This window comes from Natator depressus, chromosome 15 (assembly GCF_965152275.1).
Source record: "Natator depressus isolate rNatDep1 chromosome 15, rNatDep2.hap1, whole genome shotgun sequence".
Lineage (NCBI taxonomy): Eukaryota > Metazoa > Chordata > Testudines > Cheloniidae > Natator > Natator depressus.
Genome location: NC_134248.1, coordinates 6,639,935 through 6,664,474, shown reverse-complemented (window position 1 = coordinate 6,664,474; position 24,540 = coordinate 6,639,935). Strand labels below are relative to the sequence as shown.

The 24,540-nt window shown below is 46.8% G+C and overlaps 1 protein-coding gene across 2 annotated transcripts in view; it reads left to right on the top strand.

The window, feature by feature from the left end:
- RBM19 (RNA binding motif protein 19) overlaps positions 1-24,540 on the top strand; it is a 135,058-nt gene that overhangs the window by 78,758 nt on the left and 31,760 nt on the right. For both annotated transcript variants that reach the window (XM_074973153.1, XM_074973154.1), the window contains exons 22-23: positions 7,859-7,964; positions 18,219-18,339. In XM_074973153.1, coding sequence (XP_074829254.1) covers positions 7,859-7,964; positions 18,219-18,339 — 227 coding nt within the window. The remainder of the gene's footprint in view (positions 1-7,858; positions 7,965-18,218; positions 18,340-24,540) is intronic.

Genomic DNA, 24,540 nt, shown 5'->3' with positions numbered 1-24,540 from the left:
TGGGAAGCACACTCGTCTGGGTTCTCTTCCTCATCCATGCTAAGAGGACACCTGCTTGTAACATTGGTTTGGGGGGTGAAAGGTGGGTGGTCAGTATTCAGTATCCTGTCCAACAGGATTGCCTAGTGTAGGCAAAGTCAGCTGGTGAGAAGCTATTACATTAACCTTGTATTCAAATTCGCCCCTGGGGAGGTTATTGTGGGAGTAGCCCCTTCTTAAGATTGCTTTAGCTGTGCAGACCCATGCCTGTTCCGCTGGAAAGTCCCTCCAACAACCTTCTCCTGCCTTATTGCTCAGCCGGGGCTGCTGGCCATAAGAGCAGCAGACTTGTTTCAGCATGTCAGCAAGCTTTACTCCATTCCTGCCCTCCTTCCCGTGCATTCATTCATTAATTTTCTGAGGTTACCAAGGAGACATTGATGATGATGATAATAGTAATAGGGAAGATATGTGGCAGATTAATTCCTGAACTCTCGAACAGGATTTAAGCTAACAAGAGAGGAGGGCTTTTTTCTTCTTCCTCCTTTCAGATATTTCCTGTGCTGGGGATAACGACACCAAAGAGTGTTAAATTGGTTCTGAATGTCCACCTCTGGCTGTCCACATTCTTGTAACGATTTCATTAGCTTGAATTATCCACGTTATTTTCTTGTAATGGGATTAGCTGTACTGGAGTCAGCTGAAGACCTGAGGGGGAGGAACATTCTGCTGTGTATTTCATTAACTCTCTCATGTAGGGGGTGGAACTGACCACGACTCAGCCCAGGGGCAAAACTATTTGGCAGGGTCCTTCGTTCCAAAAGGAGGAGGAAAAAGAAAAGAGGCCATTATTCCTCTGTAATCAGTAAATTGGTGCAGGAGCAGAGACTGGCGAGGAATAGTTTGTTGGCGAATTGCTATTTGGGGGTGATTTATTAAAAAAAAAAAAAGAAAGAAAGAAAGAAAGAAAATCATTGCCAAGCGAAGACTAAATTTTGCTCAGATGATGCAGAATTTAGGCCTGATGCTGTAGACAGCATTTTGCAGGTCAGTGAAGGGAGAAGCTACACTGTGCTTGTGCCTCCTCGGGAACTTTGCATTCATTGCGCAGAACGCCCCATGTTACTGGCAAACCGTTAAATCTTTTCTTGACTAGACTTTGCAATGTAATCGGCACTGGATTCACTTGGAATGGGAGATGAGCTTTCTAGCATCTATATTTGGGCGTGGTGGGGGTCTCGGGGTGATTCCTTGCAACAGTTAGATTAACCATCTTGTTCTTGGGATGCACTGTATGTAGTCTCTTGTGCAACCATTTGTATAGATCAGTGGTGAAATTATGCTCTCCCTTTCCTTTTTGGAGTCTTTCAGCTGAGTTTCCTTTGATTAGATAGTGACTAACAGCTTATCGCACTAATTCTGATTGATCTTTGCTCAGTGTCTAGGGTCTAAGAATAATGACACCATTTCAGAAGTGTATAATGTGAAAGGGCTAAATTATGGAAGCATCTAGTACAATCGCTGTTATTTATGTAGTGCCAAAGGCATGCTAGATACTTTGCAAAGAGGAAGAAAAGCTCCCTGCCCTGAAGAACTTACAGTCGAAATAGATATTATTCAGACGGAGAATGGGATGAAAGGACACAGCAAAGATGCAGAGCAGTCGGGGTTAGAACATGTCTTGCTGAGCCAGCATTTCTTGGCTGATTTTCTTGTAGGCATCACAGCAGAGGTAGGTCTTGAAGGAAATTTGAAAGAGGAAAGGGTAGGGGCCTAGGGGCTGCTGTGGAAGAAAGCACAGAGATAGTTGTGGGAGACATGGACAGACAGGTCATCGAGGCTGAGGTTGGTTCAGCAGTGACTGCAGGTCACAGGGGCAACACAATAATAGAAAAGAACAGGTAAATAAATGCAGGAGGACTATAAAGGGGTTTGATGGTGAGGACAAAAAGCTTGAACTAAACATGGTGGAAAGCGAGGGCACCATTGGAGGTATCCAGGTATGGAGTAATGGAGCCGGAGTGAAGAGTATGAATGGGGGTAGGGGGGAGAGGGAGGGGCAAGGGTTGTCGGCGAGGAGGAGGGTACAGTAATTGAGATGAGGGCCTGGAAAGGACTTTTGTGGGCGTGGACAGCAAGATGATGATGGACCTTGAGATGTTATGGAGGAAGGATTTAGACATGGCCTGGTTGTGTAAGGCAAAAGAAAGGGGAGGGGTCAGTGATGGTCCCTAGGTTACAGGCCTCAGTGACAGGGAGGATGGTGCTTATTGGCAACAGCAGCAGACACCACAGGGGAATGTGTGTGTTGAGGAGGCGCATGTGTGGCCATGTTCATTTGTATTCTCCTTCATATTCACCATTAAAGGAGCACAAGTGCCAACACCAGATATCTGGGGCCTTCCTGGGCTGAGAGGTGCCAAATAGGCTTTTTTGTTATCCACAAAACTAAACGAAGGATCTCAGTCCATTTGATAGTAACATACCATCCTCACGGTCAGCAGGCCATGGGCTCGTTCTTCCAACTCGTCTGCTCCCAGCTGAAAACGAGTCTAGCAGCTTCCGTCTGCTTCTCTCTCTATTCGCCCAGTTGGTTATGAGGAAATCCACTCAATTGCTGGAAGAGTTAGCAGTGTTGTGGGAATGTTATTGACTTCCAGGAACGCCATGCAGACAATCTGCAAACCCTTGTGCTGCTGCGTTTGTTTCAGTGGGAGCACTGATGTGCCCCACTGGCTGAGGTCTTGCACAGGAAGTCTGCTCATCTTGCTCATTTGCCACCTGTGATTTTTGGCTTGCCTCGGTGAATCCTCCAGGTCTCGCCTCTCCATTGAGTTCCTGCAGTTTGTGGGTTGTAGAGGTGCAGATCAGGGCTTGTGCACAATTGAGGAGAAGTATGTGACCCTCAGTTCCTGAATCCATATAGATGATTCACCCCAGTAGGGCCAACATGCTGTTGTCTTTGCATGAATGTTGATTGGTATGAAGCAAAGTCACCACTGCATCTTTTACGGAGTGAGAGGGTGAGGCACCCATGGCTCTGTGAGTCCTGTCGCGCTCTGAGGCAGTGTATGAACCCTGGCAGACACACTAGGGAAGGAATGTTGGTATTCAGTATGTGAGGATCCTTCTGCCTTGGCTCTCACTGAATTTTAATACCATAATCACTGCTTTTTTTTTTTTTTTTTTTTTTTTTTTAAACTCTCCTCCATTGGCAGTAAGTAGCACAGTACAAATGAGGGATTTCAAATTCCCTTCCCAACATCTCAGCTCAGTCACTAGTTACTTCAGAGAGTTTGAGCTCTGGTCCTGGCCATGGGTGTCCCATGAAGAAAGGGTCAGTTGCCACTTCTGAGTCTCACTGGTTTTTCCCTTCATACGTGGAGAGGGTGTGGGCCGCACAGTGCGTCGCTTTGTGTTAGTAGCTCCGACAGCCAGGTTCCTCGGCAACCCTCTCTGATGAGTCCAATTTGCGACACACAGATCAGGGAGCCATCCCCACCCCTCCCATTGTCACACTTACACCTATGGGCAAGTAGGATTTGTGTGCATCAAAGTTGGTTATAGGGAAGGGAGGGAGATGTCATTGATCTGAGCTGCCATAAAGCACACCTCCCTCTTTGTACCTATGCATGCATGGGACACCCCTTAAAACAAGTTAGAAATGTGAGAACGCCTCCCTTTGTTCAAAGCATAAACTGTCTTCCCCAGATAAGGGATATCCCATTCAGGAGAGGATAATTATACCCTTCCCCCCCCCCCCATTTTAAAAATAGCTAGATGAGGGAATAATTGGTTACGTGAGGTGTGAGTTTCTCCACCGAGGTGGCAAGGGGAACATTAAAGGCCCAATCTCTCCACTTCATTCACAGCTGCTCGTATGGTAATTGCTGTGTTATGGTTTCTAATTATCAACACAGTGGGGCGGCTTTTCTCCCTATCCCTAGCGGGGTCATCTGTGCTTCTGTTGGGAGTCCTAGTGTATCCCCTTCTGCCCAGGCCAGGGTCTCTGGGCGTTCCCTTCTGAGCCCCTCAGCGGCTGCTCCATGGATACCACTGTCAAGTAAGTAGCTCAAGTCTGGTGGAGCTGGTGTCTGTCCCATCCAACCCTCTCCCCTAGGCCCAAGGGACTCAAACGTGCTCCGCTCCCATGATGGTGTTGCTTGCTCTCGTGGAGTCCCTACAGGTGTGTTAAATCTGTCCCGCCGCCCAGGTTGTGGGTATGCCCACCTTACGCTCTTGCTGGTTTCCTGCTCTTCGGGTGAGTCTGAATGTCAATGTTTTTTCAGGTCATCTCCCCAAACCAACAATCCCCAGGGGTCAGTACTAATTATTATAATAATGTGGTGGTTATAACACACGAGAGCTATGGGCAGAGTTCAGCATGTTTCCCTCACTGACCTCTTACCTGGGCTTCTGGTGGGCAAGGCACAAGCCTGGGAGGCGGAAGAACAGGGTTCTTTTCCCAACTCTGTCACAGCCTGCGTCTGTGACCTGGGTCAAGTCACTTAAGCTTTTTGACCCAATTTTCACAGATATGTAAGTGTTCTTCTGATCATCATTCTAACACCTGACTTAGGAGTCTCACTCTCATTGAAAATCAGTGGCAATGTACCGAAATACATTTAAAAATCTGGGCCTTTGTGCCTCAGTTTGCCCTTTGTTAAAACGGGGTGATGCCCACCTATCTCACATCAGGGTAGTGGGATTTCACATCATGGTTGTATGTAGCTGTGAGAGATTTCTTCCTGTGGGAGGCATATCATATAAGGTCAAGGTATAATTCATATTCTTTTGTGTGCATGTCTCCTGTCAAAGGCCCTTCTTCATGCACTCCCCACCAGGCAGTGCCGCAAAAGAATCAACATTCCAGGGTGGATTTGATTTAAATCAAATTGATTTTAATCACTAGTCAGGAAGACTCGATTTAATCATGGTTTTCTACATAAAAGTGCATTCTTGTTGGTTGTTATAACCTTAATACATATTCTTCGTAACTCAGAGAGAGACGTATGTTTCATTTTTAGAAGGTACACACTATGCATTTTTTAAGTGATTTATTTTGAAAACTTTTCAGGTTAGTTTTACAGCTGTATCAGAAAATGAATGATTGTTTGGTTATTTCATTTACCAAAGGTAAATTGGGAGGTGAACTATCTCCAATTCAACAGGTTAATCATTAATATTTGGAGGATTTTCTTGCCAGGCTGTATTAGGAGGAGAACATCACCAGACAGGCATTTAAATTGTTTTATTTAACTAAAACAACATTAAGTATTCTGGATTTTTTTCTTCAACAGCAAACATAAATATTTTAACAAAAAACATATGTCCCTCGCTTCTCACATTTATCTCCAGACTTCTTCTCCTTGTCCAGATCTATTCCGCCCCCAACAATCTTCTGTTCATTGAATTTTTTGAAACTTTGCACTTTTAAAGAGAGGTAGGGGATTGACTCTGTGTACACAAATTTGCAGAGGGACAGTAGAGTTGAGGTCTGTTATTTCTCACCTCTATATATTTATTTATTTATTTAAAAACATTTTTGCTGTTAACAAGCATGTTACCACTGGAGAGAGAAATCCAAATCCACAGTTTGAGAACTGGAGTACTTGTGGCACCTTAGAGACTAACCAATTTATTTGAGCATAAGCTTTCATGAGCTACAGCTCACTTCATCGGATGCAACCTGTAGCTGTAGCTCACGAAAGCTCATGCTCAAATAAATTGGTTAGTCTCTAAGGTGCCACAAGTCCTCCTTTTCTTTTTGCGAATACAGACTAACACGGCTGTTACTCTGAAACCAGTTTGAGAACTGCAAAACTAAGCATCTCTGATGGTATCTTCTAGGCTGAGCACTGAGTCCCATTGGGTAGATAGAACGATTAACCTAAATAACCTATACAGAAGCCTGTGGAATCCCATAAGATTGGGTCCCTAATCCATGAACTATTAGAACTCGTTTACAAAACTTTTCTTAAACATTACATGAATATATTGTCTCATACTATAGAATTAGAATTTATATCCCTATTCCATGTTGAGATATCTTTGAGCTATAATGTATCTCAGTTAAAACTGTCTTTAGATAAGTTTCTTCCTCAAAAAGCATTTTATCAAAAAAAATCTGATTTAAGTAAAAAAAAATTTGATTCTTTTAATTTTTTTTTTTTTAAATCATTGATTTGTATCCACCCTGCAACATTCCCCTGTTGGAAGTGTGACCTGATGTTGTCTAGTCATTTGGGCACTGGTCTGGGAGCCAGGAGACCTGCATTTTAATGTGACCACTGACCTGGGGTGGCTTAGGCATGTCACTTCCCCTCTGTCTGCTTCTTTTTCCCCTCCCACCCTTTGTCTTGTCCCTTCAGACTGTACTCTCTTTGGGGCAGGGGCTCTCTCTTACTAGGTGTGCATAGACCAGCAGGGCCCCAATCTTGTTTGGCTCAGCCAGGCACCACTCTAATACAAATAGTAATGGAGAAGTACATGGAGTTCTTGTTGTCTCAATTCCCCACCAGCCACCTTGTGGGAGACTGGTTCACCACCAAAAACAATGTAATGTTTCTGCCGCGTTTAGACTTGAGCGCTCCTGCTCTCCAAGGCTGTTGCGTCTCTTCTGTTTGTTTGTTTCCTTAGCACCATCTCAAAGGGGGGGGTTGCGGGGGGGGGGGGGGAAGAGCTACGAGGAGCAGACGTGCAGATTCATTTTGAGGATTCATAATGCTACATTTACACACCGCACTGCCTGAGGAAATTGGATAGATGAATGCCTGGTCATGCTGCCAGTGCAGCGGGTTAACTCTCTGGATTTAGCTTATATCATTTCACGAGAGCATTTACGGCCTTTACTGTGTTTAGTCCCGGTCGCTCTTTGGCATTGTTGCATCTCCAACCTCTTTGGGTGTGTGTAGATTTTCAAATAAAATAACACATCTATTCAGACCCAGTCCACATTAAATATTTATTGTCTGCAATTTGTGCATATGTGTATGATAACTGGACATTAAAAAGAAAAGAAAGGGAGCTAGAGCTCAGCTGCAGAGAAAGGTGGCCTCTTGTGGAATTTCTAAAATGGCAGTGTCTCTCTCTCTCTCTCCGGGGGGGGGGTGGGGAGAAGGTAAAGTATTCAGAATCAGCCTTCAGTTCTCACAAGCTACGTTTCCCTCTGACCCAGCCCATCAAGGGGTCTGAAGTAAGAGAATAGCTTGAAAAGAGAAGCCAATCGGACAGGATTGGGAGGTAACTAGAGTCAGCTGCCTGATTCTTTAATGCTTTACACGTTATGACGCTGCTCAGAGGATACTCACATCCGCAGGGAGTGAGGAGTGGAACCTGTGGGAGATAGGGGAGCTGTTCCTGGAAAGACCATGCTAGCACTGTGAGCCTGCCTGGCATGGCTTTCTATCCCCATGGGCTCCTGTCCTTTCCTGGTTCACATCAGTGCCCTGTGTACAGCGGCTGATTTTAAATACCGCCTGAAAGGAATGGGGAGTTCACCATAAATTGAGGCCGAGTGTGCTGCTGCCTAATATTAAACTGTTAACGAGGAGGAGATGTACTTGTGCGTTCAACACTGTGTACAGTGGTACAGCACAAATCCTCACTTTCCTCCGAGGAGAGAAGAAACATGCCAAATACTGCAAATATGTCTTCTGCTGTGTTGGGGAGTGTCCGATTGGAAGACCTTTAGTAGCCAAGATCTGTCACTAAATGTGGCCTAGAGAAATGGTACAGCATTTGCCTGCAGTGATCATTTTGTAGCTGTAATGCCTGCCAGGCTTACATGAAAAGGGGACATCCCTGTAATGGCACTGCCTTGGCTCATAAATGAGGTGGGTTTTTGTCAAAGTATTGTTTCCCTGTCTCTTATTCACAGCACCTTTGGAGAGCTGAAGACCGTCCGCCTGCCAAAGAAAATGGCCGGGACAGGATCTCACCGTGGCTTTGGATTTGTGGATTTCCTCACCAAACAGGATGCCAAGGTGAGCTTAGTGGCACAGTCCTCTCTCCCTATCCCTCTTCCTTCCAGCCCTCAAATTATGTCTGCTTTCTGGCCTTTCACTTAAAGAACAGTGGCCTTGTCTAGGGTAGGATTCAGGCCAGATTTCAGCAATCAGCAGCTTACTTTATTGTGGCTTTCCTTGTCTGCACTTGGATTTTGCAGTGGTGCATCTTCCTGGGTGCTTGGCCAGCAATGGTTGGAATGTTTGCTAATTCTCAATGTAGGCAAGGCCTAAACTAAGGAGTTACCGCCTGAGGCCTTCAGATACAGGGGGATCCAATTGGATGATCACAATGGTTCCTTTTGGCCTTGGAATCTATGAATCTAGTAGAGTTTTTGACTGGCCAGAGAAGCTGTCATGACAGCTCTGCTGTCGTGTAAAAGCCACCAAATGGTATTGTATGGCTCGCCGTTGAATAGCATCACAGGAGGAACGAACACAAGTTTGGAAGTTAGGAAGATTCCTCGGTCCAGTCCTGGTTTTGTCACTGGTTGACTCTGGCTGGACAAGTTATTCCCATCTTTGAGCCTCCGTTTCCCATTCGTAAAATGGGCGTAAAGATACTTCCCTAGTCCTACCCTTTGTCTGTCTGGTCTATTTAATTTAAGTTCTTTAGGGCAGGGATTGTTTCCCGCTATGTGTATGTACAGTGGCTAGCACAATGGAGCCCCAATCTGAGCAAATACTATTCTTATACATATAAGAATAATCCAAGGAGTTCCTGGATCCCAATTGTCAGGTAGGTTTCAGAGTAACAACCGTGTTAGTCTGTATTCGTAAAAAGAAAAAAGAAAAGGAGTACTTGTGGCACCTTAGAGACTAACCAGTTTATTTGAGCATGAGCTTTCGTGAGCTACAGCTCACTTCATCGGATGGTAGATGGCAGATGTCAGCCTGGCTCCAACCAAAGGGGTCCTGATTGGGGCTGGAGATTGATGTGCTGAGCCTATCCACCTTAGCACCCTCTACTGGCTGTTGTATGTGTTTATACCTTGTCTCGAATGAGTTGCTGTATCCCATACCCTGAGGCACGGGGGTTGGGACTTGTGGCAGGAAAAAAAAGCAGCAAGCCTCAAAATGAAGGTTTTGGCTTTTCATGCTTTGCTGCTCCTCTTCCTGCCACCTGTGCCTGTAAGGGGGACAGATGCATCAGAGAGGCTTCCTAAGCTGTCAGCTTGTCTCCATCGCCCAGGAAAGAGTAAATGCCACTCCCAGAGTCTGTTCAGGCCCTTTCTCCCTGGCACCATTTACTGGCTGCACTACAATCTTTAGTAAGCCCCACCATGAAAACATGCCCACAAATGAGATATTAGGAATGGCAATATACAAAAACCTGTAGGAGAACACTTCAGCCTCCCTGGACACACAATAGCAGATTTAAAGATAGCCATCCTGCAGCAAAAAATCTTCAGGACCAGACTTCAAAGAGAAACTGCTGAGCTTCAGTTCATTTGCAAATTTGACACCATCAGTTTAGGATTAAACAAAGACTGTGAATGGCTAGTCAACTACAAAAGCAGTTTCTCCTCCCTTGGTGTTCACACCTCAACTGCTAGAAGAGGCCTCATCCTTCCTGATTGAACTAACCTTGTTATCCCTAGCCTGATTGTTGCTTACATATTTATACCTGCCTCTGGAAATTTTCACTACATGCATCCGACGAAGTGGGTATTCACCCACGAAAGCTTATGCTCCAATACGTCTGTTAGTCTATAAGGTGCCACCGGACTCTTTGCCGCTTTTACAGACCCAGACTAACACGGCTACCCCTCTGATACCTAACATGAAAACGGTTCAATGTAAATCCAACTCCCTGTCCCTGGCAGTTCATCCCCAGTCTTCCCACAGACTGTCTGCTTGGGAGTCCCTCTTTTCCACGGCCTGCCACCAGAACCACCCTACTTCCTCTCCCAGGCCCGAGCATCTGCTCTTAAAGAGGCCCTGGCTCAAAACAGGGCTGGCTGTCCCCAGACCCCCTGCCCCTAAAGGGGCAGACTTCCCTGTTAGAGGTTTCACCTGGGCAACATCCCTCAGATCTGTAGTCCAGTGTGTGACTTCATTCGTCCCTAGACACCGACCTAGCAGTAATTCTCAAGGGCACAGATCCTTTTGTGCTGGGGCATTGCCCTGCATCGAGAGAGAGCTTTGTGCTTTTCTTCCTTTTGAGGAAAGTAGCTTTGTTTTCTGTTTCTTTGGGGGATTTAATTGTGTTAAGAAAGTGCACAGCAGGTTCATTCTGTTGGCCGTCAAGAAAAGAATGAACCACGTATCGATGAGTAGGATTCTGAATTTTGTAAACCCTTGCATAACTGGCTCCCGGTTCAATGCTATGGGAACGAGAGAGGGGGGAGGCAGGCTGAGAGACCTCTGAGCTGAACTGTTGTGGACTGTGAAAGAAGAACCTATTGTAAACATAAAATGTTTGTTGTGTGATAAAAGTGCTCTTAGTTCCTGTGAACTGCCTTGTCCACCTGTTTCGCAAGGCAATTACAATGACTCTGAGTGAGTGAACTGGAATTTTCATAACAGCCTAAAGGAACTGGGCACCTAACTCTCTCTCAGAATCCACTGTGTTTCAAATGGGTCTTTTAGAACCAGATTCTGATGCCCTTGCTCATGATGAGTAGGATGTTCTTTATTCCACAAGTAGCCTGTGATAGCCAGCTCTTGTTGTAAGGTGCTATTCTAATTGACAGGTTTCAGAAACAGATTGATAGAGCCAGGAGAGTTCCCAGAAGTCACCTACTACAGGACAGGCCTAACAAAGAAAATAATAGAACGCCACTAGCCGTCACCTTCAGCCCCCAACTAAAACCCCTCCAACGCATTATTAAGGATCTACAACCTATCCTGAAGGATGACCCAACACTCTCTCAAATCTTGGGAGACAGGCCAGTCCTTGCCTACAGACAGCCCCCCAACCTGAAGCAAATACTCACCAACAACCACATACCACACAACAGAACCACTAACCCAGGAACCTATCTTTGCACAAAGCCCGTTGCCAACTGTGCCCACATATCTATTCAGGGGACACCATCACAGGGCCTAATAACATCAGCCACACTATCAGAGGCTCATTCACCTGCACATCCACCAATGTGATATATGCCATCATGTGCCAGCAATGCCCCTCTGCCATGTACATTGGTCAAACTGGACAGTCTCTACGTAAAAGAATAAATGGACACAAATCAGATGTCAAGAATTATAACATTCAAAAACCAGTCGGAGAACACTTCAATCTCTCTGGTCACGCAATCACAGACATGAAGGTCGCTATCTTACAACAAAAAAACTTCAAATCCAGACTCCAGCGAGAAACTGCTGAATTGGAATTCATTTGCAAATTGGATACTATTAATTTAGGCTTAAATAGAGACTGGGAGTGGCTAAGTCATTATGGAAGGTAGCCTATTTCCCCTTGTTTTTTCCTACCCCCCCCCCCCCCCCAGACGTTCTGGTTAAACTTGGATTTATGCTGGAAATGGCCCACCTTGATTATCATGCACATTGTAGGGAGAGTGGTCACTTTGGATGAGCTATTACCAGCAGGAGAGTGAGTTTGTGTGTGTGTGTGGTTTTTTTTTGTTTTTTTGTTGGTTTTTTTTGGGGGGGGGGGGTGAGAAAACCTGGATTTGTGCTGGAAATGGCCCACCTTGATTTTCATACACATTGTAAGGAGAGTGGTCACTTTGGATAAGCTATTACCAGCAGGAGAGTGAGTTTGTGTGTGTAGTTTTTGGAGGGGGGTGGGGGGGGTGAGAAAACCTGGATTTGTGCTAGAAATGGCCTATCTTGATTATCATACACATTGTAAAGAGAGTGGTCACTTTGGATGGGCTATTACCAGCAGGAGAGTGAGTTTGTGTGTTGGGGGGGGCGGAGGGTGAGAAAACCTGGATTTGTGCTGGAAATGGCCCAACTTGATGATCACTTTAGATAAGCTATTACCAGCAGGAGAGTGGGGTGGGAGGAGGTATTGTTTCATGGTCTCTGTGTATATAATGTCTTCTGCAGTTTCCACAGTATGCATCCGATGAAGTGAGCTGTAGCTCACGAAAGCTCATGCTCAAATAAATTGGTTAGTCTCTAAGGTGCCACAAGTACTCCTTTTCTTTATTCTAATTGAGTTACTGAAGCTGAACCTCCCATCTGACTTTTAAATTGTAAAGTCTTCAAAGCAGGAACTCTCTCTCATTTGTTAACAGGGCTCCTGGTCCAATGGGGCCATGATCACCTCAAGATGCTCCTATAGTAAGATTAACAATCCACTATTGAAATGCAACCACCTCTGGTGTATGGCAGAACACAGCAGCCCTAGACACGTTAGAACAGGAACTGAAGGCTATCACCTCTAATAACTGAAAGTGAGGAATGATCAGAATTGGAATGTAGCCAGGGCAGCCGTTTTTAACATCCTGACTCTTGTTAAAAAGCACCCTGGGATTTTTAACAACCGCAGGCCAGGTCATTGGTTTACATCTCTTCTGAAAGATGGATGTCAAGTTTAAAGGTATCTGGTTTTGTGGCTGCATGGAGGAATTTGTTTTGCACAGATCAGTGTTGCTAAGCACATTGATTCTGATTAAAGCAGCACTGGCTTATTTGTATGTTTCCTGGAGTACTCACTGCAGAGAGTTGGGTTGTTTTTAGCTAATACTGCAGGCAGAGTTTCTGCTTTCCTTCCCCCCTGCTGATATAAAAATACATCTGGTCTCCAAATAGAAATTGCCCATTCAGGAAAGATGTTCAACCCTTTAAAACAAACTTGAGCTCAGCTGGCATTGTAGGGAATGTCCTCATCTGGGACTGTTTCCTTTTTAGGAAGGAAAGAAAATTTGTCAGCAGTCTAATGTTATCAACCCTTTGTCCCTCTAATGACTCTGGCCCTAAGGCTCTTACGCTTGAGTGTTTAATAGGGCAATGGGGAATGAAGAGGCAAAGAAGCAGTGTCCCCAAAATTAAAACAGTGTTTAGAGATGGTGAGGAATAGCACCCAAGGGAGATTAACTGAGTGGTCCAGTCTCTTGATCTATGACTTTCCAAATCCCCAGGCCATCAGACACCATTACAAGCAGACTGTCTCTTCCATCTGCACAGCCCAGTCCCCAAACAGCTTGACTAGCTGCCCCTTGGCTTTGGAATCCATCGCAGAATTGCCCTTCTGGCTTTCAAAACACCTTCCATCAGCTTGTTCCACCCCACCTTCTTGGCCACCTCTTCCTCTCTCTATCTTTCCCTGTTCATTTTGGCTTACCCAACACCTACCTCCTCTCTAACCCTTTCCAGGACCTGGCTACCAGTACTTCCAGCAGCACCACAGTTCAATAGCTCATCAGAAAACACATTTTGAGCATGTGTGTGATGCTTCCTGGCTATGTTCTGGATTTAGCTAGCTGGTTTTCTTTAGGCTTTTTTGGAAATGTTATGTATGCTGTTGGTTCACATCTGCATGGGCTCTAGATGCCTTTTAATGAGCACCCTGGAAGTGGATTACAAATAAGCAACATTTAATTTATTACTGAACTTTACAAAGCATTTTGGGGTGCAGTTTGTTTAAATTTGCAAGTGAAAACTGCATTAGGCTGATTTAGTCTATTCACAGCACATGGAGCAGCCAACTCTAACTCAGCTGGCTGACTCTCCCAAAGCCATATTGTAATTTTAGGACTCTGTAAGTGGCACTTAGCTAGCAAAGAATTCCTGCCATAGCGAGCTGTTACATTAAGCTAAACCAAACAATGTAAAATCAGATCCACAAGGGTTCAGAAGCAAGGTTTTAAACATGAGCATGTCCTTTTTTCCTTAAACACTAGGCCTGTAGTTTTCATGCAAGCCCTGAGGCATTTTGAAAGCCGGGGAGAATCGTAAGGGTGGTGGAGAGTTGGAGGGGGAAGGATGCTTAGTATTTTCATTTACCTAGCTTGGGTTGTACTAGCAGAGGTTGCTGCTGCTTGGTTGTGGTGGAGTTCCTTTTTGATTTGCATTTTTCAACAATCAAGGGCACCTAGAGCTTTTAAATCATAGAATCATAGAATATCAGGGTTGGAAGGGACCTCAGGAGGTCATCTAGTCCAACCCCCTGCTCAAAGCAGGACCAATCCCCAACTAAATCATCCCAGCCAGGGTTTTGTCAAGCCTGACCTTAAAAACATCAAAGGAAGGAGATTCCACCACCTCCCTAGGTAACACATTCCAGTGTTTCACCACCCTCCTTTACATCGATGTAAAGAGATACTCGTAAGTGGAGGGTTAGAAGTCTCTTCCAATGAGTGTCAGTCTTGGATGAACAGCTGGCTACAGCTCTGGTTATCAGCCAGTAGGTCGGATGGGGATAAAGTGTGATCCTGAGGATTGAATTCACCCAACCTCCTCTTAAAAGGTGACCTGAAACGGAGAGAGAGTTAGGTTTCTGCTCATTTCCTTTATGATGTATAAAGAACATCAGAATTTTTTTCTCATTATATTATATTATATTAATGATATCATGAATGTCAAGTCTCATCTTGCCTGTTTTCTTTTGGAGAAATTCCAGAGGTGAGGGCTTGGGAGGAGCCTTCTCGGCTCTTGAGATGTAAACAGTCTGAATAGAAAAAAAAATTACTGTCCGTCTATAACACGTATAGTTTCTCTGGTGACTTCGCAATGTCTTTCTTGTTCACTGGTTGTCCACAGATTCTTCCAATGTAGACATGACCTGAATTTCTAATGTTTAAAAAAAAAAGGAAGGGGGAGGATTAAAAATAAAGAAGAAAAAAATCCTTATAGGCCTTCTTCATATCTCCTAAAGAAATAAAAAAATGGCACAAACATATCTTCCTTTCCCCTGCACCTTCTTTGGGAGGTCATCTTGAAGGTGGTCCCACAGACACTATAGTTCCCAGCATGCAATGTTTTTTGTTTTTTTCCAAAGGATCAATAATGCTCACATTTATTAACAAACCTGTAAACTGGCAATACAAATTAAGTCCATATATTTGAGCACAGGAATAAAGAACACTAATTGGGTTAACATATTCAAGCAGACTGGATGGAACATCCCAGCATGCTGGGACCTGTGGTCTCCACAGGCAGCACCCTGCGTTAACAATACAGGTGGCTGCAGACAGCTTCATTTGATATAGATGAGGTGCCCAGTTGCCTGGCAGGTTACCAGCTGGACCCCCCAGGAGGGCAAAATATGGCTGCCCTGGCAATACGTGCTCATTCCTGACTGTTTTCAATACAGCCTTTCTCTTCTTCGGGTTGTGGGAAGTGAGAAATTAAAAAGTATAAATTAACAAATGAGGCCTAGTGATTAGAGCTGCAGTTGTTTGCCAGGGGTGGAATTGCTCTTTGTGCCAATGTAAACAGCCATCACAATTCTCTGCTCCCGAGTCCTCCTCCTACCCCTCGACTATTTGTTTAAGCCAACACATTGCTCTGCTAATTGGCTAACATTCCATGTGAAAATAGGCCTTTAAAACAACAGCGGCGGCAAATAAAAACAGCTGTAGCTGCAAAAGTACTAGGAGGAGAAAATACGCCCAACCGAAAATTAATGCATCCGTCCTTTCCCAGTTTAGGATCATATAGTTTAGAGAGGAGAAGAAGAAGAGAGAGATGAGAGGTCAATAAAATAATGAATGGGGGAGGGCAGGCAAATCAGGAGCTCCTGTTCACTCTTTTTTTTTTTAATGTTAGAATGGGGGAGACATTCACTGAAACAGGCAATATATTGAAATGGCAATTTTTTTTTATGCAACAGATAATTAACCCGTGGAATTCATTGCTTCAGGAGCTTTGTAGGAGTCACATAAAAGGATTAGACATTTATATGGATAAGAACATGCATGGTTATGTCTGGATAAACATATATGCTGGTTATAAAATTGCCTGCTTCAAAGTAGGAACCAGCCATCAACAGAGTAGGGCCAGTAAGAAAAATAATACTCCCCCTTTCCTCCCCCCTTTGGCAGGTTAGTCCCTAAGGGTATGTCTACACTGCATTGTAAACCCGCATCTGCGGGACCCGGGCTTGCGGACTCGGTATTTCCATACCTGCGCTTGAACGTCCAAGCTACATGATAAACCTGGATTTGTGATTGCTGGACCCAGGTCCCACAGCCATGCACAGCCATGCTCACACATTCACACTGCACTGTGCAGACCTTTTATCTCTACTGCAAAATGACAGGACTTGGACCTGAGTCCTAGTGAGACTCAGGCTGTGACCCATCCCTCAGCAGGGTCTTAAGATCTGGTTCCTGAGTGTTTTCTGTGCCGAGTCAGGCTGATTTATGAGAGGATGGAAAGGGGCTTGGGTTCAAACGTGAGACATTATGAAGATTCTTGCAACTTCTTCTAAAGTTTCTAAGACTGGTCACTGTAGGAGACAGGAGTCAGACTAGGCTAATTCTGGTATCCTGACCCAGTGCCAGTCTGAGTAACTACCTACAATACTGTCTGTCTAAATTGTCCCTGTTTTAATTGCATATGCTGTTCAAATCCTGTCCTGAGTAGTTGTGTAGTGTTACTGTATGCTGTTAAAAAGCTCTTGTGTTGCACCCCAGACATGGCTGCAATTTCACTTCCTGGTGAATTGATTCGTTTCTCACTCTACATACATTTAAGTCACTGTAGGTGTCCCATAGAAGTCAGTTTACAAACCTTATAAACATGTTTTATTTCAGTCTTATCTAACACATTTATGAGAACATTTTAGTCTTCCTAAATGTGTCTGGGCTTGTTCTGAAGCACTTTGCAGTCCCTTGGAATGAATGGAGCTATAGAAATGCTGGCTCTGTGTGTTTGCATAACGGGGCGCACTCCTGCAATGTCCCGAGCACAGCTCCAAGGAAAAAGCCAGTGTTTCCTGAGCATTCCCATTGATCAGCTGAGGATCTAGAAAGTCTGTTGTGTTAATGGTACTGCCAGCACTTGTGCCTTCAGTGTCAGTGTGGGGTCATGGCCTTCCTCACGTTCTTTAGCAATAGCAAATAGGGAAACATTCGAACCTTTTTACTATGTGAGAAACAAAACCACAATAATGAAATAGAAGGCAATTCCATTTTGGGGTTCTGATGCATCCGGATTTGCTCCCGTGACTTATGCTATCGCCAGAATTTAGTGGAAGGGAAGACTTCTTACCCCCAGTAGCTGGAGTTCTCAAAATGCATTGCCTCAGCGGACCTACTTAATCATAAAGCTGAGCTCTGGAGTCATGCTTGTGTTTCACACTCTCACTGTGACGTACAGGAGAGTGACATGGTCTGCGGTGTTGTCAGATTCCACGGCCAGAACGGACCACTGTGGTCATCTAGTCTGACCTTTCCTGGTGTGAGAGACTTAGATGACTGCTCCCATTCTAAGCAGAAGACCACACTCCAGGTTGTACAGCTGTTGTGTTGCACTAAACGTATGCCTGGAGGCAGTGCGGAATGGCACATCCAACCTGTGCCAGTGTTTCTCAACTGCACCCGGTTTTATGTCTCCTCCCATCGCCCCCACCAAATGCATTCGTAAGATACCATGCTGCAGAAGACTGCTCTTCCCGAGAGAGAGCTGTCTTCTAGGGTATGTGTACACAGCAATTAAACACCTGTGGCTGACCCGGTCAGCTGGCTCAGGCTTATGGGGCTCTGGCTGAGGGGCTGTAAAATTGCTGTGTAGATGTTCACACTTGTCCTGGAGCCTGAGGTCGAGGACCCTGCAAAGGTCAGGCTCCAGCCCGAGCCCAAATGTCCACACTGCAATTTTTAGCCCCGCAGCCTGAGCCCGGTTAACCCGAGTCAGCTGACCCAGGCCAGTTGTGGCTGTGCCGCAGGTCTTTTATTCCAGTGTAGATGTACCCCTTGAGTAGCTGGATTTCAAGGGGAAGACTCCATAATGCAGGTGTTTAGGAACATCAGCACCCTGTCTGGATCATGAGGTGGGAATGGACAACAGGAGATGGGTCACTTGATGATTACCTGTTCTGTTCACTCCCTCTGAAGCACCTGGCAATGGCCATTGTTGGAAGACAGGATACTGGCCTAGATGGACCTTTGGTCTGACCCAGGATGTCCATTCTTATGTAATGCCCCCTACCCCCACAGTTGGATGCCTTGGGGTTCCAGGAGTCCCTATAGATTTGGTTTTTGGTTTTTTTGAGGTGGAGGGAGGGCAATGTCTATTACTTAACCCGTACAGATATTAAGTTTGTTTCCTTACATGAGATTTCTTTTTCCCCACCCCCCTTTAAACCTTCAGAAAGCCTTCAGCGCCCTGTGCCACAGCACACACTTGTACGGCAGGAGGCTGGTCTTGGAGTGGGCTGACACGGAGGAAACAGTGGAGGCTCTGAGACGGAAAACAGCCGAGCATTTTCACGGTAATGTAGTAGCATCCAGCCAGATGGTGAATACATCTGAGATAAGTGTGTCCCTATCTGGTATGGGTCAGACCAGTTCTTTCCCAGGAGCTGTCTGTTCTCATGGGTTGGCAAATGGATGGTGGAACCCGAGAACATAACTGCGAGGTGTATTGCATGGTGGATGTGGAAACCAAGGATGTCTCCTGTGCTTTTAGAGTAAACCGCACCGAGGAGCACTGGCGGGAAGCCATACCCTGGTAATGAAGGTTGTGCCAAGGAAAGGTGTCATGAAACATCCTGACTACTCGTTTGCTCATGCCTGCCTGTATGCATCTGTATGTTGACCCTTTATGCGCTCGCTGGAGCAGTCAATCCATGAAATGATTTTCTGCAGTCCGTATGGGTTCACTAGTCTGGCAATGCTGTGGGTAATTCCAAATATTTAGGCATCCCAAATAGGAGGTGAGGTGGTAATGGTCAGGAAGCTGTTTTGATATCCATGGCTCTGAATAATAAGGCCGTGGAACTGTGCAGTATTGCCTAGTGGGTAGAGCATTGGGCTGGAACTTAGGAGACACTGTGTTCTATTCCTGGCCCAGCCAGTGGTCTGACGAGCCTCAGTTTCCCCATCTGTAAAATGGGGGTAGTGCTACTGACCACCTCTGTAAAGCACTTTGAGATCTACTGATGAAGAGTTCTACATTAGAGCGTGATATTATGTGCTTTGGCACACTGAAATGCTACATCCCCATATGCTGTGTGTTAAGGTAGCATGTTTAGTGCCTGGAGTGGCTAATTTACAAGAAATACAGGCCTCCAGAAGGAGGAGAATGAAGTCCAGGTAAAAATGGAACAGATAAGAAGTTGAGAGTTGAACAGTGTTGTTTGGATCAGATTCCAGAAGCCGACATTTCCATAGATAACCCTACTGCAGACTTCTATTGACAGCCATTGACAAGGGCCAATGCGTTGGTTGGCAAATATTTGTGTAAGAAGCTCTCCCCTGGGTTCAAGGACTATAGTGGAGATCAATGCTCCTCCTTCTGCCTTTCAACGCAATCTGCCCCCAACATACACAAGCCAGCTGCCTCCAGAAAAAAGGGTTGAGATGGGTAATTCCAGGGAAGCGTTGAAAGCATCAGTTTACGTACATGGCGATGAGACGCAAACCTCACGTCTCCCCCACCCTGGAATAGAGGACTGCATGGGCAGTGGTTCTTGACAGACATTCAGGTTAGGAAGACAGTCTCCAGTGAAAGGGGTGTGGCTGGATCCCACCAGATGGACCAGCTGTTGAATGTGAAGGGGTGACAGTCAGCTGTTGGTGAAAGGCAGGAAAGCAAGTGAGCACTGGAAATAATAGGCGAGCCACTGGTGTGACCTAGATACCACAAGAGAGGCCTGGCATGTGCAAATGTCTGCCAACAAAATTGAACCACCAGGGGGCGTCAGTGCACCGAGGGGGAGGAATTGTGCATGTAAATAGCTCCAGACACGGCATGTGGAGTTGGAGATGTAAGGTGGGGAAAGAGGTTTCCTCAAGGTGACCCTAGAGGAGAAGGGAGCTGCAAGGAAGGTGATTTATTTGTCCCTAATATACTTAGAATTGCCTCCCCCTCTGTTTTCATAGTCTCCAGAGCCCTTGTGCCACCTCGAGGAGTCATTTAAAAAACGGATCTTGACTTTCCCTGGTGACTGCAGATCTAATAAAAATGCAGACTGCTCCCCCTGCTTTGTCAACCTCCCCCTCAGCCAGCTCTGCCAACAGGTCACACTGGGCTCCAACAGGTGCACTGATTTCTCTGCGCTTGTTCTCTGTCTGGTTTTGTTTTCCCTGAGTCCTTGGGATCTTAATGTCCTAGCATTTGTATTATCTGCTGTGGATAGAAGTTGGAAGCCAAACTGGCACCATGTCCCCAGGATCTTAGCTGTGGACCAAGAGACAGTTCAGTAAGCCACATCTGTTTGGAACTGAAAATAAGAGCAGTCTCTCGCTTTGAATTGTTCTTGGTGTGAGAGTGCTGGGAGATAGGGAAACAGACCAATTGGACTTCAACCCCTGCCCTCCCTACCTGCGCACTGGCAACTGCCCCTGGCTAATTGTTACTTCTAGTTGGCATTCAGTTGCTTTGTGCTTAGCCCTGTTTTCAGGGAAATACATAAGAGGCCAGACCTCATGGACTGGACTCAGGGCTTGAACCTGGAGTCCACTGTGAGGGCATCTACTTAAAAGGAATGCTCTTGACCAAACATCTCTGTGGGACAGTGAGCAAGTGCATGCAGCTGTTAACTGAAAGGTTGGTGGATTCAGTCCCTCCAGCGATGCTGATTTTGTTTCTTTACTTGGATAGTAAGCCTCTTGTGTTTGTACAATGCCCTGATCCAAATTCAGCCCTAGAGGCGCTTCTGAAATATACGTATTTAATAGCAATGCCCCTTCTGGACCCTGGGTTCAGTGGTTGTCTGAGAGCCCAGTGTGACTATATCTGGGACTTAGCTCATCTCCTAGTTGCCTGGAGCTTTCTGTTCCAGCATATGGTCCTTCAAAGCCACCCCCAAAGGGAACCTGACAGCGTTACTGGGAGCTGAACGGGAAATGTGTGTCCACCAGGCTCTGTGTGGCTTCAGTCTGCCATGTTGGAACGTGTGGGAGACACATACCATTGCTGTAATATTGCAGAAAATGGAAGGGCTAGACATAAGCATAGGTAAACTGCAACTGCATCTCTCCCTTCTATCAGGAGCCTCTCTGATACACCTTCACCATTGTTTTGGTCGGTATAGCACGTTAGCTAGGGGAGGAGAGGGGCTGATTTTTTCCATTGGTGGAGCCAGGCATATTGTGGGTCTGCGCTGTGCAATACCCAGCTTTGTGCCAATGCGCTGTGCAATACCCAGCTTTGTGCCAATGCACTGCAGTTCTGCTCTGAAACCTCTTTGACCCTTCGCGTCTAGCCCAGTGCTGGGACTCTAATACTGTCCTGTGAGTGATTGTTGGAATAAAAAGTCTACATGTCTGTGTCTGAGAGCCCCAAACTCTTGTCATTGGTGATTGTAATCGAAAGCTGCTTCACCATTTATTCCCCTGACCTCCTCCATCCCATCTTGCCACGCAGCTAGTTGTTACTGTGGCACAGATTGTTATAACCACCCACGTGCTCGTCTCTCCAGCCGTGCTTCCTGCTCCGCGCCGGCTGATAAGGGAGCTGTTCAGACCACAAGCACCCATCAAGCAAGGCCGCAGTTTAGATTAGCAGAGTGAGAGTGAGTCATGGAGCAGAACGTTTTTCATTTGTTGCCAGCCATGAGCATTCCTGCTGGGGGCACACGTACTGTGAACATAGAAACACCACCTGAACCCGCTCCGCTCTGCTGAGGCCCCGCGCTGCCTCCTTTGCGGAGAGCACACTCCATTTTTCTCCTTTCTTTCTGCTTTCCAGCGAGCCATTTCCATTGAAGCACATGGTTTCCCCTGCATTTAGTGCACCCCGGGTTCTTCCAGATCATGCATGGGACAGCCAGGTTTTTTATGTGCAACCCAGTGCGTACACTTTACCTTGAATTTGAGGGCAGCTTATATCGTGCTTTTAGCCACGGGGGTTGGGCCCTTGGCCATGTAGAACACAGCCTTGTTTTCTTTCTCCTGTGTCTCCCAAGAGACAGAGAACATGGCGTCTTGCAATGCAGTAGACGTTTCAAAGAGGAGCATAAGTCGCTCAAAAGATCAGCAGCCTTAGAGGGCAGAAAGCATCAGCAGGGAAGGCGGAGAGCTCTGCTTGTCTGGGTACAGCATCTTCTGTCCCTCCCCCTCCCCTGAATTGGATTTTGAAAGCGAACCCACATAGCAAGCAAAGCGGGGGATGCTCTGGCAGACGTGCGTCGGAGGTAGCTCGGGAGAGGAAGAGAAGTGAACACAGCAGAGGAAAGTAAGTAAGCTGCCGGCTGTGTCTCATTCATCCAGAGTGCGGTTCAAACAGCAGGCTCGTGGCTGAGAGAAGCTTTCAGTCCTTTTGCAGGCCGTAGTGCCTGTGAATTCAGCAGAGTGCATATAATAGTGCCAAAAGAATCTGATGCAGAAATCTTTGTTTGCTGGCCTCTCAGGCAGAAGGGAAATGGCTTTGTTTGGCTACATGCTCAGGTTGTTTTTTTTTAAAAAAATGCCCCCCTTCCTGTTCTTTTGTTAATAGCAGGTAGGGCAGTGCTGTGGGTTAATGCTCTTGCCTGGAGAACTGGGTTCAAATACGACTTGCATCACTAGCAGCCGGCAGCCATGCCAGCACCCCACCACCACTTCTCCCCAGGCTCACTCGGGCTGTGAGCTTGTCCAGTCTTAAGCGAAATAGGGTCAGAGCTGGTGGTTGCTTGGATTGAGAGACCCCGCCAAAGATTCAAAGTTGCTGCAGGATGTGGTGCTGGTGAGACAGTAATTGGTGCTTTGAGTAGACACTGACATAGCGCCTAATGTACTGGGGGTGCTGTACTGGTGGTTTTATGTTTTGGGTGACACGTCAAAGTAAGGTCCTGACCATGTGTGGTCATTGGAGATCCCATAGCACAAGAAGAGGGGTGACAGCTGTGTTACCCTGGCCAGTCTCCAGTAGCAGTCATTGCGGTCTTCCCAATGTTATTCCATTGCATGCATTTCTAAGGTCCCTTCCCCGTAGTACCTAGGCACCAGGACCTGAACTGATTACATCCCTCAACAGATTACATGTCCCTGTAGCAAAGCTGCTCACTGACAAGAAGGAATCTGGGTGTGGTGTCCAGTGTGCACAGCCATGATTGCGCCTCATTTACCTGGTAGGGGAAATCCAGCAGGAGAGATCTTACCTGGTGCCTTCTCCCAGGTAGCATTCTGCTTCCTGGCTCTTAGTTTGAAAGCGGGCTCTGCCAGCCTCAGTGGTATAGGGTAGGCATGGGCAGGGTGCAGGTGAGAGATGATCTTAAGGAGAGCCAGATTCAAGTCCAAGTTTGGGGATTTAAAGAATGGAGGCTGTGTTCTTGAAACGGACCCAGAGTTAGACTGGCAGACAGTCTAGCACAGTGGTTTTCAAACTTATTTTCTGGTGACCCAGTTGAAGAAAATTGTTGATGCCCATGACCCAACGGAGCTGGGGATGAGGGGTTTGGTGTGTGGGAGGGTCTCAGGGTTGGGGTGCAGGGTGAGGGCTGCGGGGTGGGGCCGGGAATGAGGCATTCAGGGTGTGGGAGGGGGTTGGGGGTGCAGGAGGGAGTCAGGGTTCTGGGCTGGGGGTGCAGGCTCTGGGGTGGGGCTGGGGATGAGGGGTATGGGATGCAGGAAGGGGCTCCGGGTTTGGGGGCTCTCAGGGCTGGGGCAGGGGATTGGGGTGCGGGCTTACCTTGGGCGGCTCCTGGACAGCGTTGCAGCGGGGGTGCTAAGGCAGGCTTCCTGCCTGTCCTGACACTGCAGACCACGTTGCGCCCCGGAAGCGGCCAGCAGCAGGTCCAGCTCGTAGGTGGAGGTGCGCAAGCGTCTCCACGCGGCTCTCACCCAAAGGCACCACCCCTCCAGCTCCCATTGGCTGGGAACCAGCCAATGGGTGTGTGGAGCCGGTGCTCAGGGCAGGGGCAGTGTGCGGAGCCCTGTGGCCCTCCCGCCTAGGAGCCGGACCTGCTGCTGGTTGCTTCCGGTGTGCAGCACAGTGTCAGAACAGGTAGGAACTAGCCTGCCTTAGCTGGGCAGCACCGCCAACAGGACTTTTAACAGCCCGGTCAGCAGTGCTGATCGGAGCCGCCGCGACCCAGTGCCTGACATTCCGCAACCCAGTTCTGGGTCATGACCTGCAGTTTGAAAACTACTCGTCTAGTACGTGCAGCCCTGGGTGGACCAACATGAGCACTGCTTATGAGGAGGGCTGCTATCTGCCCAACTGGCTGTGGTTTCCAGGTGGCTTTAAGAGTCCTCCTGTGGCAGTAACCTAGCCTTGAGGGCACCAAGGCATGTTCCACCATGACCAGGGCAGCATCCAAGAGGAAAGGGAGGAGGAGGAGGAAAAGGCATTTCTGCCCACCCAGGCTCTGAGTGCCCAGGAGCAGAGATGAGTCCAGCAGGACCCTGAGACATGGAGAGCAGACATCCTACATTAAGGGTGAGGTCACTATTGTTACCAGTTCTTCCAAGTGCTCCCTTCCACCAAAAAGCTCCCACTTCTGTATTGCCAGGAGTGAACAACTTTTCATGCCGGTCCCCACTTCTGC